At 31.6% G+C, this 13,819-nt stretch overlaps 1 protein-coding gene across 2 annotated transcripts; it reads left to right on the forward strand.

The window, feature by feature from the left end:
* The first annotated feature begins 100 nt into the window (after window positions 1–100).
* Window positions 101–2,851, forward strand: LOC140981816 (abscisic acid receptor PYL8-like). 2 transcript variants are annotated; one of them, XM_073448292.1, is made up of 3 exons: window positions 101–374; window positions 578–721; window positions 2,343–2,851. In XM_073448292.1, the coding sequence occupies exons 1-3, from the start codon at window positions 240–242 to the stop codon at window positions 2,553–2,555; spliced, it is 492 nt and encodes a 163-aa protein (XP_073304393.1). In that variant the 5' UTR covers window positions 101–239; the 3' UTR covers window positions 2,556–2,851. The 2 variants fall into 2 exon arrangements, with proteins under 2 accessions (XP_073304393.1, XP_073304392.1); XM_073448291.1 differs by having other exon boundaries at window positions 104–374; window positions 506–721.
* The last annotated feature ends 10,968 nt before the right edge of the window (window positions 2,852–13,819 follow it).

A 13,819-nucleotide genomic window follows, 5' to 3' on the forward strand; every position in this document is an offset into this window, starting at 1 on the left:
ATTATATTAATAGTAATAATAATTAATTTGTCGTTATGGATGAGGTTGCGCATTGGCCCTTGTGGAGGGAGATAACATATAAAATTAATATTGGACGGACCATTCACCACAACTTGCAGATGACAATGGCGGTGTGTTTTGTCCACTTGTGATTTCTGACCTCTGACTTTGATTCTCTCTCCCTCTCTCTTCTATTGTTATACTTGCCCTCCTCTCGCAAATCTCCGGTTATTTTGATCATGGTCGTCACAGTGAAAGGCGATGTGCTTACAGCTACCGTGGAGGATTTCATCAAGCGACACCACAAGCACGAAGTTGCCGATAACCAGTGCACTTCCTTTTTGGTCAAACACATCAAAGCTCCCCTACCTCTCGTGAGTCGATCTCAGATCTATGTTTGATTTGATGAATTCTGTTGATTTTTTTAGCTTTTTTCTCGATGTTAGATTATTTTGATTCACGCGCTTTTTTGCGTTGAATTTGCGTGTGGTGCTCGGTTACTTAGGTTTGGTCGCTGGTGAGGAGATTTGACCAGCCTCAAAGTTACAAGCCTTTTGTGAGTAGATGTATAATGCAGGGTGATCTGAAAATCGGAACTGTGAGAGAAGTGAATGTGAAGTCTGGACTTCCGGCGACTACGAGCAGGGAGAGGCTGGAGCTGTTGGATGATGAGGAGCACATTTTCAGTATGCGGATCGTTGGCGGTGATCACCGGCTCAAGGTATTAATTAAGCTTTATCTTGACAGTGATCAAATTCGAAGCTTTTTAAGTGATTTCACTTACTTTTGTTGTGTAGCTCATTGTTTGAATTTGAGTAAATGAAGAATTTATTTGAGAACATTCCGTTTAGGTAAATCTAGAAACTATTTTCGAATCTGTTACTTCTCGGAGTCGTATTCAATTTGTTGGTTCCCATATGAATTATCTTTTCTTGATTTGTTTTGGCCAGTAACAACCTCACTTTTCCCTTTTTTTCCAAAATTGGAGATTTGCATATTTATTTCGGTAGTACCTGCATTTGATTGATTATTAGGCATTAGCTATTTCTGGGAGCTTCGGGAGAAATGGTTAGATATAATTTGTGAATTTTCTTTTTTTTTAAAAAAAATTTCTTAGATGGTTTAAGCATTTTATATTCATTCAATGGGGCAAATAATATGTTATTTGGGTTTCTGATTCCGTCTGATGATAAGGTTAAAATCTTTTATAGAACTTTAATGAGTAGTTGACATCCCCAGTCAATTTTTTGGTATGCCTATTTATTCTACGCCTGGCATGTAATTACCCTAAAATTAAAGTTGTCATGAAGTCGATAACACCATTTTACCATAATAAAAACATAAATATTGTTGGGGTGCAAAATTTTTGCTGTCTGGTAGAACAATCGAAATGCCGTGTTGTTTTGGTTGCCAGATTAGCGTTTTTTTGTTACAATCTGCTATAGTTCTTGGTAAAAGACAAGTATTCGGTCCTACAACTAGTCAAAGTCGTCAAGATCATGGGTTCGATTTTTTGGATTGTAAGGCATGCAATTATTGGGTGGGGCACTGTTGGGGTGGCTGGGTAGCAATCGAAACGTGGTACTTAAAATATTAGAGTTGTAATATTACCATCATCTATGGTTTTTTGTTTTGTAAATAGAGAAGAGTTTGGTCCTACAAATATGTTTATTTTCTTTATCGACAAAAGCATCCTGAAAGTTTCACATTTTTTTTGTTGGTAACTAACATAATCATATCTATGTTTCTGCTACGTTTAGGATGATATATCTGACTGTGATAAAACTAATGTGGTGATAATTCAAGCATAGACTAAAAAAGAGCAAGTTTTCCTTGAAAAACATTGTTGCTTGAGGATTTTTTGCTATCAATTTAAAAACACATGGGGTTTAGTCTAGATTTTTTTAAATCGGAATTTTAGTCTTTTCAATATTACTACGGTTTACTCTTATACTTGGATGTGCTAATTTTTTCGTGGAAGTTATTTTAATTTTGATCTACCTTTTGTTTTATTGGATTTCTCTTCCCTTTTATTAATGGATGCATCACCTGAGATAATTTAGGTTGGCCACTTTAGTTAGTTGCAAAAAGTCTGTTATGTAGTTGAATCAACTTACGTGATCCTTTATCAAGTTCCTGTTAATTTTCCTGGTTAAGAAACTGGATTTCCTATTTTTAGGATATGATGTCTTTATGATTTCGTCACCTAGTAACTGATATGTTACAATAAGGCTAATAATTTCTAAATGTGAAGCTTGATCCTTTCTTGCTTTGCCGAAGTTTCATAACTTCATCTTTATTTCTTATCTAATTGAGTCGGCTTTGCTTGAAAATTTATGCAGAACTATTCTTCTATCATCAGTGTCCATTCAGAAATTATTGATGGGAGACCAGGGACGATGGCAATTGAGTCATTTGTGGTGGATGTGCCAGACGGGAACACTAAAGATGAAACATGTTACTTTGTTGAGGCCCTGATAAAGTGCAACCTCAAATCGCTGGCTGATGTGTCCGAGCGTCTTGCTTTGCAGGATCGGACAGAACCCGTCAATTGAATCAGAGCATGTTGTCGAGACACGCAGCTTGCTTATGTATATCAACCTCCCCCGTTAATGAGAATGATCCTCTCTGCAAAAACTTGTGAACAGACTGTACTCCTTGGTAGCATGTCTCCTCAGATTTTAACCACGTAACACGATGTTGTCTTATTTCCTGCAGTTCTCGAAGTAAATATGTTTCACTTTTTGACGCAAAATGATCGGTTTTGTACGTCATTGTTGACCCTGTTTTGAGAATGGGCTGTATATATTTCCACGCTTGGAGATGTAAAATGCTGATGTATTTGGTTATTTTTGTGTAGATCATTTTCATGAAATTGCTGTTTGCTATTAAAAAATCCTCAGCTGGGTTTTATGAATCAGGTTTCGTCAATTCCTCCTTGTTCAAGTGATCGCATAGTTCATGAAATATATCTATCAGCTACGCTGAGTGAGAAATGAGAGAGGGTGGACATCTTCTTTTTCTGAAATGTTCCAAAGTTTTTAGCAATTTGTGATTGATATGCCCTCGTGATTTATAAAATAGAAAAACTACTCAAGTAAAGAAGGAATGGACGATAAACATAAAACATCTCACCACATTTTTTTGTGATACAGTTAGAAAAACTACTGAAGTAAAAAAGGAATGGATAATAAACATCATACCACATTTTTTTTGTGATACAATTATTACCGGTTCTTACACTCTTAACACACCCTAGTTTTAGTATGAGGTATAAACGAACTGAATAGGTTTGCGAGATTTTTGAGTAGGTTCAAAAAATATTTGATTTGTATTCGAGTTTATCGAATTCGATCTAAACTAGAATATGTTCGAATTTATTTTGAATCAAATTCGAGCTGAAATTATTTTGTTCGATAGTTCGTGATCTGCTCGCGAGTCTTAATATTTTATTAATATAATATAATTATATATTAAATAAATAAATTTTGAGTTTTTGAATACTTATTTTCTAGCAATAGTTCGAATAATACGCTAACATATTTGAATCTTTCTAGCCAAACTCGAATTCGAGCCAAAATTTTTAAAATTTTCGAACTTCGAATAGAACTGATTCAATCAAAATTCGAGCATTTAAATTTTCGTCATATTCGACTATATCATATTCATTTACACATCTAGTTTTAATATATATGAGATTGTGCTTGGATTGTATTGATAAATTTCAAATTCTTCGACTTTCTTGAATATAATAGAATAAATTCAAGTAGATTTTAATCAACTCATTCTCAAGTTATGAAATTTCAAAAATAATTGAGACGTATTTCAAATCTACACAAGATAAATGTTATTTGAAATCTATCTCCCATATATTTCCTCAAATCAAATCCACAAATCCAGGTACAAACCTAAAGGTATCTTAATCTAAGCAAAGTGTAATGAACAAATGGATATAATTTTTTTTCCTTTCTTTCTTTATCATAAAGTTTTTGGCCAATAACATCTATACATACCTTTTGTAACCATCACATAACTATAACTTTTAGGGCTTATAATAAAGTTAATTTGTGAGCCATAAAATTGGGATGTGCTACAATTTTCAATGGCTCCATTTAACACTGCAACATCACATGGCTCAATTGGGACGCTTTATGGTGAAATTATTGACCGACGACCGACATACTTCTCAAACTCTTGCTCTCAGATGGTACTATAACTATTACATAGTCAGAAACTTGTGTCGTGAATAATTTAACTTGAAAAAATGAGTAATTTTGTCGATGACTTATAATTTATCTGAATTTAATATCTTAATTTTAGATCGAATTCTCGAGTGCATAATACTGGTTAGTTTAGTTTTTTTTTTAAAAAAAGGTAAAAATTTTAATCAAGAATAAAGACCAAACCAAATTATTTTAATGTCCTTGAGTTAGCTTGTTGATGTATATCCTTTTATGCAAACTATATAATTGTAAAATAATATAAATTAGGTCAAGTGGATATATATTTTTTTTAATAGGCCGTGAGCTTGTCCACTTGAAAATTGTTGACTTTACATTATAGTGATGATAACGAACTACTAATATATACAAATAATATAAACTTAAGTTATCGTTTGGTTCAAGTACTTCTAAATACTAATATTAATAGTCTTATGATATCACTTGTTTTGTACAAGTATTATTTATCTCGATCAATCAAATTATTAATTATTTATTTCACAACAATCAAATTCATAATAATTTATCTCACATCAATCAAATCAATAATATAAAATTACGATATTACCTTTAATAAATAATATTATTAATATTCTATTAATATTTTCAACAAAGACAAAATGGTAATATCATATTATCTCAAATTTAATCAATCAAATCAATTAAATCAAATACTATATTAACTATCATTTTCTATTTATTTTATTATTACAAAATATTATTTATCATCATACTATATATCTCATACCATGAACCAAACGGTACTTAAATATACGACCTTTTTTTATATGAGTAGGTCTATTGTGAGACGGTCTCACGAATTTTTATCTGTGAGACGGGTCAACCCTATCGATATTCACAATAAAAAATAATACTCTTAGCATAAAAAATAATACTTTTTCGTGGATGACCCAAATAAGATATTCGAACCACGAAATTGATCCGTGAGACCGTTTCAGAAGAGTTTTTGTGTTTTTATGTATAAATAAATTATTTAATTAATTATTTATGATCCCTTTGAGAAATTATTATCTCCCACCCCCCATTAATTGTCATCACAAGCGCTAGAATCCATAATTATGGTACTAATCTCAATTAGTTTGTCCTTAATCACTTTGTTTTAGCATGATCCACTTCACCCTCGTAACACTTTTTTTTTAATTAATTGTTACGCCAGCTACACAATCCATCACTGGACGTAACATATTTGATGTAGCATAGAATAATCTCAAATTTCTTGTTGATGAAATGCTCATCTGTTCGTACGAATTCAAGAATCTTAACCCTTCAATGGATACAAGGTCGTATTAAAAAAAGTTTGGAAAATTATTTTTTTAAAAAAAAAAATTGGCATCAATGACTAAAGTTAGCAACTTAGCTCTATAATTTAATTGTTTGCCTAATTATCCAGGAAGACGGTCACATAACCGTGATGTAATTGGTTTGTCGCGACTCTTTGGCCTAATTTTCTTATTATTATTATCACTTAGATATATAATGGAGGAATGATGGAGGTTTTATAGAGTATTTCGGAGAGATGAATTATAAATCCATGAATTCGATTATTGTTTCATTGTTTGTAATGAAATAATAAGACAAACATTAAATTTACATATTACTTATTTACACATTATTAATATTTATAAAGTGTAATGTATTTCAAATGATATCATTGTTGAGTGAACTTGAAATTCATCATAATTAACACGAAATATTATATAAAAATATAAGATATGGATTTAAAGCTTATTGTCTTACTTCTCAAACAAACAAAAATATATTTGAAATCGATCAATCTAAATGCAATCTAATATTTTTTTTATTGATGTACATGTATTGAAGATCATGTATCATGTGATCATGTCAATAAAGAGACATCAAATAACTAAAATTTTGGAGGTCAATTTTATGAGACAGATTTCTAATCTGGTCCGATTTATGAAAAAATATAATTTTTTATGCTAAGACTACGTTTGGTTTGGAGGATAAAATAAACTAATGATTAGTATGTAAATGATAAAAGAAATGATTGTGATAGAAATGTAATATATATAATGTAAAATTGTATTATGTTTGGTATGAATTTTAAGTGTGAGATAATTTTGAATTTTTTGATGAAATGACAAAATTGACCTTTCTTCTTTTTTTTTCTTCTTCCATTCCGTCGACGACAAAATTGCCCTTTCTTCTTTTTTTTCTTCTTCCATTCCGCCGGCGGCGGCGACGGGGTCGGCTGGCGGTGGTCGGCCGGAGGTTGTCGACGGCTGGCGGTGGTCGGCCGGAAGCGTCGGAGGTGGCCGGTGGCGGCCGGAGGTGTCCGACGGTTGCCGGTGGACTGTCGGTGGAAGGAAGTGGTGGTGAGTTTGAATTTAGGAGAATGGTAAAATTGGAAAAATAAGATGGATTAAGCGTGGGATAAATAATCCTAGGGGGTGAGGAGGTATTATTTTAACTTACCTAATATAACCTAATCATTTATAGGAGTGATTGACTTGGTTAAATAATCACGTGTACCAAACGAGGGATAAGGTGAGTTAAAAAAAATAAACCCACGTTATCATCCCTACCAAACACCCCTAAAAGTATTACTTTCCACATTAAGTATGGAACGAGTTGACAAGTCTTACGTAAATAGATATGTGATATCATCTCACAAAATACGTCGTCTTAAATTTATATAAATGATGCAATATAATTCTAGTAAAAAAGAAAAAAAGAAAAAAAAAAGATAGTGTCCTAAAACAAACGGGACTATTTTGGAGTCAATAAGAAATACGAGAGATATAAAATAATTAATTTTACCCGCGTGTATTAACATATGTAGACAAAATTCATATAATTATGATTATTACTATAATTATTCTTATGTTTATTTTTATTATTTCACAATTGACATTCATCATTTTATTAATAATTGTGACGATCTTTATCATTTTTATGTTATTATTTCACTGTTTATATAATAGAATTCGGAAATGGGAGAATTTTGGTAAATATTATATATTTTTTTCCCTAAGATACTTTTAATTAACTTACCAATTCAGATATATTGTTTGTGTTTCTTTGACAACCTTAAATCGGTTCAAAATGGGAATTTGAATTTTGATTCTTCACTAACTTGTCCATATGTCTTTTATTTTATTTTATTTTATTTTTATTTTTTTATTTCTTGAAAAAGACTTCTTGGTCACATCATTTTCAAATGACTCCACTCATTTCCATCCCCAACAAAATGGAAAGAATCGCCTCCAAGCTTCCAAATAATTATTTTATATAATTAAAAAATAACAACAATGAATTTCAAATATAATAAATAAATTTTTTATTTCGCCTCCTATTATTATCATTGAGTAAGTCTCTTGTGAGAAGGTCTCACGAATTTTTATCTGTAAGACAGGTCAATCCTACCGATATTCACAATAAAAGTAATACTCTTAGCATAAAAATAATATTTTTTTATGGATGACCTAAATAAGAGATCAGTCTCACGAAATACGATCCGTGAAACCGTGTCACACAAATTTTTCTCATTATAATTTATAAATAATATTATTAATTAATCCTATACGAATCCATTATTATCATCAGAGTTTAGTCAATGAATATTAATTAAATAATTAATTTAGTAAATTGCTTGTTGAGAATATTGGGTTCAACGAACCTAAGAATAATTGTACATAAAATATCATAATTTGTCCTCTTTAAAGAGCCAACCACTTCTATTTGACTTCGTAGATCTAATCTTTTTTGTTACAACAAAGTTACAAGAATTAATGTGTCAATTTTCCAATTTTTTTATATTTAAAATAATAGCTATTTTATATTTTATTTATATTGTAAATAATATAGTATAAACTTGGCATATTCTCCTACTTGTCATCGTTTCACCAAATACCTTAGATTACAAATTTTTTTAAATCCAAAAATTTAAATAATGTTATCCTTCCTTAGTGATATAAATTTAAAAATAAAGAAATAATTAAAAAAATATTATATATATTTTTATTTAAATAATAAATAAATATATTATAATTGAGAACCATAGTGGTAGGTCAAAGTCACATGTGCGGCCTCGTACAACATGGGGTGGTCCAATCACACATTGGCAGGCAAATTATGATTTTTGTTCGTGTTCTTATCCACCCAAAACATAATATATTTTTGAATATATAAATTATGATTGTTTATTCAATTATAATGTCAGGATGAATTGTCATTATTCATCGCTTAACACATGTATCATATGCTGAATAGATGTGAATACTCTTCATAAGTAGCATCTATCGAGCCATAAATTATTACTAGTACACCGACGCACGCGTTGCGTGTTTGTATAATATTTTTTTATAATTGATTTAGTTTATAATTAAATTATGATCAAAATATAATTATAAGAAATAGTGAGTTTGGATATATAAATTAAAAAATAAATAGAAAAAGAAATGAATAAAAAAATTACACAGTAAAAATTGAAACTATAATTTAATGACTAAGAAGCAGAAACTCTATTCGCTGAGCTATATGAAACTTACATTAAAATCTTAACATTTTATTAATATATATAATTATTAAAACATATCATGACATGAAAAGTTAGTTACTCTACGTGTTTAAAATTTAATAATAAATTATAGATGTGTACTATGTGGGGCCTGTGCCACGTGGGTTCGTTTGATGACCTATACTTGAGCATGACCACCCTATAAATGTACTCCGCATCGCACCCAACCAAATGGCAAATACTCAACCGAAATCTTCAGTCTTCCACAAAAAATTAGTTAGTTAGATTTAATGATACATATTTTAATTGATTTTTTTCCTTGAATATATAGAATTTTATATCTTATTCTAAATTCTAAAAAATAATCAAATATTATTGTTTTTCTATTATTTTTATTAGTTCATAATAGTTTGTAACAAATTGTTAGCTTCTTGCAGATTAATTCTTAGATGACTGATTAAATTAGTAACATAAACGCCAACAGTTGTTTTTTTTTTTAATTAAACAAGTAATTATTCAATTATAATTTCACTCTTTAAAATGTATAAAATATAATTAATATAACTTTTATTTATTCGAAAGTATATATATGGTTCAAATATTATTAGTTTATAAATATTAGGGTACCCACATTGGGTGTTAACACGCACTCTCCAATGTGAGTGGGCGTTATGAGAGAGGGTGTGGGGCATTCATACATATGAACGCCCCTGTGTCAGTTTTTTTTTTAAAAAAATTTGATAATTAGCGACGATTTGTGATAAACCGTCGCTATTTACGACGGATTTTCAAAAACCGTCGCTGAACGCGGGCCCCACACACGTGATGAATATTGATTTAAATTTCAAATTTGTATGTTTTAAAAAAAATTCGAAAAATAAAATAAATTAAAAAATAATGTTAAATTAAAAACTAGCGGTTGTTTTTGTTTTTAAAATTAAAAAATTATGTTAACGGCTAGTTTAATAAAAAATAATATATTCATCTATAAATATTCACACACTACACAAATTATTTCAAATTTCTTAAAAAATTTGAAAGTGAATATATTTAATTTAAAGTAAGAGTAAGATGAATTAGTGGACAGCGGGATCTATAAATAATGAGTGTGAATGTCAAAATGAATGTGGGAGAATAGATGTGTTAATGTAATGTGTATGTGGCATGTGGACCCTACGATTTTTGATGAAGTGGTGGGTGTTGCTCTTATATTAGAAATAAAAATTTAGTTTTATCCTAAAATCTATCTCACTAATTCATGCAACAACAAAAAAGAGAAAAACTTGTGTGAGACGGTCTCACAGGTCGTATTTTATAAGATANACTTGTGTGAGACGGTCTCACGGATCGTATTTTGTGAGATAGATCTCTTATTTGGGCCATCCATGAAAAAATATTACTTTTTATTGTGAATATCGGTAGGGTTAACCCGTCTCACAGATAAAGATTCGTGAGACCGTTTCACAAGAGACCTACTCAACAAAAAAACCCAAAATTTTAATATGTATAATTTTTATTTCCAATGTCCCGTTTATTAACTTGATTTAAATCAGTTAAATTTAACACGAAGTTTGTCATATAAATGGCATGCATTATATAAGTAATAAACTCTCTGTGAAAATTTTTTAAGTTGATTTATTTTGTGGTGTTAAAATTATAAATTGCCCGAAACAACTTAATCTTTTTGTAAATTTTCCTGCGTAAGCACATGTTTATAAAAATTTAGCTGTCGATTCATTATTTTTTTTTTGATTTGATATTATATATATAGACTNAATTTGCCAAAAAAAAAAAAAAAAAAAGTTAGTAGGACACATTGTTCGAGGTAATTGATTATAAATTGCCTTGATTTGAATTAATTAATTGTTGCTGTTATCGAAAATGTAGGATTTGGAAGAAATCGAGTGGGCTGCCGGGTGGGGTGGAGCCAACCTTGTTGTCTGCCTCGGAACAGGCGGCCAATCACATGCCGACATCCATCGAATTAACTTACTTTTATCAGTACCATTCAAAGTCTTAACAACTCAAGATGCTACAATAAATTAGTAAAATTATATATGGGAAAAATATAAAATAAACTTCTTTTTGAAACAATATTATAATGACAAATATAGCAGCTAAATCTTAATAACAAGGATAAGTATATGTTTTCCTGTTTATTTTTGTGTTTAATTTTTATTTTTGAATTTTATCTCGTAAAATTAATTGTTTGATATTGTATTAGAGTGTATCTTGTGAGACGGTCTCACGAATATTTGTATGTAAGACAGATCAACCATACCGATATTCACAATAAAAAGTAATGCTCTTAGCATAAAAAGTAATACTTTTTAATGGATGACCCAAATAAGAGATACTCTTAGCATAAAAAGTAATATTTTTTTATGGATGACCCCAATAAGATATCCGTCTCACAAAATACGACCCGTGAGACCGTTTCACACATGTTTTTATCATTATGTTATGTAGGTTGTTAATCTTGAGTATAAATAAATCAACGAGTCAACCCCATGTTAGAAAAATTGCTAAAACCAGTAGCGTAAAAATAAACTTGTAGAGATAAAGTAATAACCGAAACAAGTATGATGTTTACAGTATGACTATTATGTAAAAGAAAACAAAACCAAACCGAGGTCTGTAGCATGTACAGTTTCCTTAAAACAGATTCGCCATCTCCGGTATGTGCTTCGAGGTTTCAGCGGACGTCTGTTTCCCAGGATACAACGGAACAACCAGCAGTGACTTAGCACGAGACACTATTACGGCGAACTGAAAATGTACCTTTACTTTATCACCGAGATTTTACGAGAGGTCAAATGGAAAGATAACAATATGTAATGCAAGAGAGAGCTTGAAAGAGAGAAAATTTCATGTACTAGAAATGAGGAAATGAACCCACTATTTATAAGCCCCAAAATGCACACCAAGAGTCATGGAAGATTAATTAACTCAATTAATCTTCCCATTAACTCAAGAATATGAAGAGTCAAAACTCTTCAATTAACTCAAGAATGTGGAGAGCCAAAAGACACACCTACATTCATGAGACACAATTTTTTATTCAACCTTTAAATTTTTATTAAAATTTCCAACAATCCCCCACATGAATGAAAATTGATACAAATCTTGGTGACAAAGTTCTACAGTTGAATCCTGCATAGGATAGGTAGGTGTTACCCTTTGAACCTTCCCTCATGAAATATATTTGCTTTACTAGCTGACCAGTAGATATGATGTCCTTGAACTGTTCTGCCGTTTATGTAAATTAAGATATACTTCACACAAGATTCTCCCTGATACTATTCAGTTCTCATGATTGTGTTCGTTTTGGCCATGAACACACGCCTGGTTCTGCAAGAGGGTCTAGAATTGAGCCCTGCAATTCCTTCGAAGCGGCCCCACTTCTCTCTCACATAGGTGATTCTGTATTGCTTCTTATCAGAATCATTAAAAGCCGTAAGTTTATCCTCAACATTCACTGTTTTATAATAGGAACGGACTAGGGACAACCCCCACAGTGATCTACCAAATCAGTGCGATTAGGTTTTCCCATTGAACCTAGTTCTTGAAATCTCCAGTCAGCGTAGGTTGGGTTTTCCTTCACACCAATTTATTCTATAGGCTTGAGCCCCATTCCCCTTGACATTTTCGCAACTAAGTCTCAGTTTAACCCTTTTGTTAGCGGATCCGCTATATTATCCTTTGACTTTACATAGTCAACAGATATAACTCCAGTTGAGAGTAGTTGTCTAATGGTATTATGTCTACGACGTATATGCCTAGACTTACCATTATACTTATTATTTTGTGCCCTTCCAATCGCAGATTGGCTATCAGAATGTATGCATATAGCCGGCACAGGTTTTTCCCATCCTGGAACATCTTCTAAAAAATGACGCAGCCATTCAGCCTCTTCACCACACTTGTCAAGAGCTATAAACTCAGATTCCATCGTGGATCTGGCTATTACAGTTTGTTTAGAAGATTTCCACGCAATTGCTGCACCTCCTAAAGTGAATACAAATCCACTTGTAGATTTTGAGTCTTTCATATCAGATATCCAATTTGCATCACTGTATCCTTCAATAACAGCAGGATATCTGGTATAGTGCAGCCCATGATCGCGAGTGTACCTTAAGTATCTTAGCAATCTGATAACTGCTTTCCAGTGTTCAACTCCTGGATTACTCGTGAATCTACTCAATTTGCTTACTGCATAAGCTATGTCTGGTATTGTACAACTCATTAAGTACATCAGATTTCCACTGACTCGAGAGTATTCTAATTGAGACATAGTCTCACCTCGATTCTTTGATAGATGTTGACTTGTGTCTATCGGGGTTCTAGCCAATGCAGAGTCATCATTATTGAATTTCTCAAGTATTTTGTCAACATAATGTGACTGACTTAGGACTAGCCCTTCTGATGTTTTATGAATTTTAATTCCAAGGATTACGTCGGCTAAGCCCAAATCTTTCATGTCAAATCTTGAGTTCAATAACCTCTTTGTGGATTTAATCATCTTATCATTACTACCAATGATAAGTATGTCATCCACGTAAAGACATAAAATGACATATCCAACTTCAGTGTTCTTTATGTATACACATTTGTCACATTCACTGAATTTAAATCCACTTTCTATCATGGCTTTATCAAATTTTTCGTGCCATTGCTTTGGTGCTTGTTTTAAGTCATACAGAAACTTCACCAATTTACATACCTTATTTTCTTGCCCAATCGCAGAAAATCCCTCAGGTTGTTCCATGTAAATTTCCTCTTCTAAATCTCCATTTAGAAAAGCTGTCTTTACATCCATTTGGTGTACTTCAAGATTCCGTAAGGCGGCAATCGCAAATATCACACGAATAGAGGTTATTCTCGATACAGGAGAATATGTGTCAAAGTAATCAAGCCCTTCACGTTGATGGTAACCTTTAATTACCAATCTAGCTTTATACTTATCTATGGTTCCATCTGATTTCATTTTCCTTTTGAAAACCCATTTACAGCCTATCGGTTTGCTTCCCGGAGGAAGATTTACTAATTCCCTCGTATGGTTTTGTAAAATGGATTCCATTTCGGAATTGATAGCCTC

Source organism: Primulina huaijiensis, chromosome 7 (assembly GCF_012295235.1).
Source record: "Primulina huaijiensis isolate GDHJ02 chromosome 7, ASM1229523v2, whole genome shotgun sequence".
Lineage (NCBI taxonomy): Eukaryota > Viridiplantae > Streptophyta > Magnoliopsida > Lamiales > Gesneriaceae > Primulina > Primulina huaijiensis.